Source organism: Mandrillus leucophaeus, unplaced genomic scaffold (genome assembly GCF_000951045.1).
Source record: "Mandrillus leucophaeus isolate KB7577 unplaced genomic scaffold, Mleu.le_1.0 Scaffold32, whole genome shotgun sequence".
NCBI lineage: Eukaryota > Metazoa > Chordata > Mammalia > Primates > Cercopithecidae > Mandrillus > Mandrillus leucophaeus.
Window position 1 is genome coordinate 3,642,086 of NW_012103365.1, and position 4,649 is coordinate 3,646,734.

Consider the following 4,649-nt stretch of genomic DNA (forward strand, 5'->3'; position numbering starts at 1 on the left):
CCAGGAAAAAATGACTCTGGCTTGGCTGCTCCTTCATCTGCACTGTGACAACCACCACAGTGCCCGCTACACACAGACCCTGGTGGGGCAGTGAAACCAGTCAGTCACCAATGCTGTGTCAAATGCCGGTTTTAAACTGGTCTGGAACTGGTCTGGAACGAGGGTTGCACTTTCCCACTGGAACAGCATCACACATGGGTGGTAGCTATGTTCTAAGACTAAAGATCACTAAAAAGCAATTTTGCTTATGATGTCACCAAGAACATGCATTGGTACAGCGTGCCTTTTATTATGTTGAAACCTGAGCCTCCCACTCACACTTAAGGTCGCCATATATGTGGACTAGTCTCAAGATAAGTGTTCAGATGTTAACAGTGTCTGATGCCAAGGCTCAAAAAGAAGAAAATAAGTAGGCCAGACGCAGTGGCTCACACCTGTAATCCCAGTACTTTGGGAGGTTGAGGCAGTTAGGCCAGGAGTTCAAGACCAGCCTGGGCAACATAGTGAAACCCCGTCTCTGCAAAAATTGGCCAGGTGTGGTGGTGCACATCTGTACTCCCAGCTACTGGAGAGGCTAAGGTGGGAGGATCGCCTGAGCCCAGGAGGTTGAGGCTGCAGTGAGCCATGATCACGCCACCGCACTCCAGCCTGGAGAACAGAGCGAGACCTTGTCTCAAAAAAAAAAAAAAGAATAAGAAAGAAAGAAGAAAAAAATAAGTAAGAGTTATTATCACTGCTGTCAAGCTCCTGTTTCAGTTGGGAGTCAGAACACCACAAAAGCAAACCACTTGCAAAAGGCCTGACACTTTCTGGCCACCTACCAGGCCGCAGGTTCTTCATCTTGCTTAATTTTTACAATAACCTATTATGAGGCCTACATGAGGACACTGGGTTCCCAAGCTCGATCCCAGGTCTGACTGCCTCAAGCCTCTCCTCTATCACTCTGACCTCTCTTCTCACCAGAACATTGTCACCCACTTTCCGACCAAGTAAAATTTCTCGCTCCTTTCAAATTCCAGTTTAAAACTGAAGCTCTGCCTGTAAATGATCCTTCCCAGCCTTCCTCCCACACGGAGTCTGATCAGTCCGTGTGCCTTAGAACCCTGCCGGATTAGGGTGGCACTGTCCTCTCACGTCCTTTCCCACTTTTCTTTTAGAAGAGTACTGGAAAGCTAATAAGGGTTAATAAGGACACAGGCTCTGTACCCAGAACCTGGGCACACCAGTTCCTTGTGTGTGACCTTAAGCAAATTACTTGTTCCTTCTAAGAGTCCGTGTCCTCAACCGCAAACACAAGGACGACAGTACAAATGTCAATGATTCAACCTCGATTTGCTATATATTTCTAATCAATTTCTCCCTTATGTCTTCTATTCAAAAGGTTACTTCTGATTACTAAATGAGATCATCACAATGCCACCAACAGAGTGGCAATTTCCCAGAAGCTTTCTAGCGGATCCCCCGACCCCTCCTCTACTCAATCTATATTTCACAATGCCAATAAAGTTATCTAAGTGCAACTTAATCAAGACATTCTTCTGCTTAGGAACCTTAATGAATGACTCCCCACCAGCCAGAAAATAAGTCCCAGACACCTCTGCAGGATGTGTGAGGACCTTGAAGGCTCTGGCCTTCCCAGTCACAGCCTCACGTTCTTTGTCTTCAAGATTCACGAGACTACGTGACACACCTGTAAAGATGGGAACCAGGCCCTTTCAACAGTGTCTTGGCCCATCCAGGTCCTGGCTGTAGGAAACTTATTAACTCATCAAGGTGCAGCTCCAGTGCCATTCCCTAGCCAGAGCTTTCCCTGACTCCTCAGCCTGAATTATGTTTCTTTACCTCTGTTGCTGTCATACTTGATAAAGGGGGCAGAATATGCCATCCCAAAATATGCCCCTTAGGCATAGGATTATTTTGAGTTAAAGATACTTGAAAATCATCACATGCAAGAAGAGTGCTCCGACCTTCCTTTTTCATCCTGAAAGCAGGAGATAAACTCCCACGTGAAGGATGCCCTCCCTCTATATACCAGGAGGAAAGAAACATTCCTAACACCAGGGATGGGAAGGCAAGGCTGACGGAAACCTCCATACACAAACCTTGCTGAACAAATCCTTATCTTCCTAGTCACTTCTCCATAACGAACTGCCCTAGCCCACACTCCTTTGTCTGGTCATGTTTTCACAATTCACTTTTCGTCCAACTTCATATATAAGCATTCGGCTCTTAACTGCTTCTTTGGATCTTCATTTTCCTATGGGAACTCCAATGTCAGACATGACACTGATGCTTCTAATTCATCATAATATACGTGAAATCTCATTCCCAGTAGTCCCAAGTTACTCTCCAAAGTGATGTGTTTTTTTTTATTAATGTGCTAAGTAGGCGTGAATTAAATGACTTCTCTGCTGGGCATTAAAATGTAAAAATCTGTATGCTTTCTCCTGTTAGCCTGTCTTACGTCCATTTAGTTCTCAGGTCCAGCCAGACACCCTAAGAGGGTGGAAGTAAAGTGCTACCCCTCCTACAATATCATATACACACACACGGATATGTGTATTTTTCTTATCACTGTACTGTAGCCACTGAGCTATCTGACTGCCTAAGAGCAGGGGCATTTTGAGAACTGGGACAATATCTCACACATCTTTGTGTCACCATCAGCTGGGACAGCACCCAGCTCACAGCTGTGTTCCAAGAATATTGGCTGAATGAGAAAACCAATTTCAGAACACCTCGAATTGATCTTAAACTAGAATGTGTAACCCGAGTTACATTTCTGTGCATTCCGACAGGTGGGAAAGAAGAAATTCAAAGGATGTGATACAGAGGAAGATGACTTACCCTTCATTTTTGGCCCATAACAAGTTAGGGCCTAACACAATCGCAATGTTGCTGGGAGTCATTTTATTCACATCGCTGGTCTGAGCAAGCTTTGCAAGGAACTTGATCAAATATCTAGGGGTCAAAAGAGAAGGGGAGGGTTTCTCCTCTGAAATAGCTGCTGGAATAGTCTCCTCCTGCCCAGGTGCACAATCCCAGGTTGCTCAGGTGCTAAATGCAGAGAGTTCCTAAATCAGAATCTGGCTCAGGTGAAGCATTTTATACAGTTCTTGTGTTCTTTGCTTCAGATAACAGACTCATTAGGGCTTGGAAGAAGAAAATAGGTTAAGTATAAATCTCAGCGATTTGAACCTCTATTGGCTATATATTTCTAATCAATTTCTCCTTTATGTCCTATCTATTGTAGCCCTATTATGAGTTATAATGTGTTAATAGTGAGCTCAATATTTTTTAATACAAAAACTGACATATATTGCTTAAAGGAAACTGTATTTGAAAATACTTTATGTTGGAATTATAAAAATATCCAATTGCATAAGCTATGTATGTATATATGTATGTATACATACATAGCTTATGTATAAGTACAGTCGTATAAAGGCAAAAACGTAAGAACAACCCAACTATCAATAGGGAGTTGGTTAAATAAATCACAGTATAGCCATACAGTGGAGGATTATGCAACCATCATTACACAATGTACTGAGAAGGAAAAATCTCCAAGATGTATTAAGCAAGTATCTTAAGATGTCAAGCAAAAAAGGTGAGGGGGAGAATGAGGTATACAATATACACTACCATTTAGCTTTTTAAAGAAGGGGGTATGAGAGAAAAAATATGTAGGCAAGTATGTACACATGAATGTATTTGCTTACATCTACATCAACTCTTGCTGAGAGGATATATAAGAAACTGTAAACACCGGATGCATCTCAGGAGAGGAACTGGGTGGCTGGGGTATGGGAACAGGAGAGAGATTTTTCATTGCATACTTTTTGAATTTTGAATTTTGAACCAAGGGAATGTGCTCCCTATTCAAAAATCAATTAGTAACAATTACAGAGTAAAATTAACAAAATAAAGAGCCAAACTCCCAACATACTAAGAAGTACTGAGTTCTCACCATATACACTGAATAGAGGAAGAGGATCTGTAATTCCAAGCTGGGCGAGTTAAATTAATCAAAGGGAATATTTAAAAGGCAGTACGTAGCTTAGCTTAGTGGCAGAGCCCAAGGCTGAATTTAAGGACAAGTAACATTCTAGACATATCACCTGTAAAGTATTTCGGTTGGTCACTTAATGTCACTCAAAACCAAAGAAAATTTTCTAGAAAGTCCTCCCAGAAAATTTTTCTTGTTTGGTTTTGAGTGACTTTATTCCCAGGGGCCACTTTTTCCTTTTCTCTATACTTGTTCAAAGTTACATATTAAATCAAAAGGAAAACAGAAGTTACATTACGGAAATTTTGTCCCATGGTAAATTTTCTTAAAACCATAGCTATTCCACAAAGTAATACATAATCTCCATTCCTTGAAATGTTATTTAGTAAGATGATTTATACTTTAAAATAAATTATATATAAAAGACATTACAGATATAATATAAGACGTTACAGAATGTACAACTATTGATTAATTTTGCCTTTAACATACTGGACGATTTGGACTCCAAACCCAACATACAGTCACTCAAACTTTTCACAAGAAATTTATTGCTAATAGCTGTAGTGGGAAAATGATAAGCCAACTTATGTATTAATGTCAGGCATGATACTGATGCTTCAGATTCATCATAATATAC

General features: G+C 41.0%; 1 protein-coding gene across 1 annotated transcript in view; it reads right to left on the reverse strand.

The window, feature by feature from the left end:
* Positions 1-4,649, reverse strand: part of ARHGAP17 (Rho GTPase activating protein 17) — a 68,056-nt gene that overhangs the window by 26,013 nt on the left and 37,394 nt on the right. Inside the window, 1 exon segment of the mRNA XM_011987965.1 lies at positions 2,848-3,023. Within this exon segment, the coding sequence (XP_011843355.1) occupies positions 2,848-3,023 (176 nt within the window).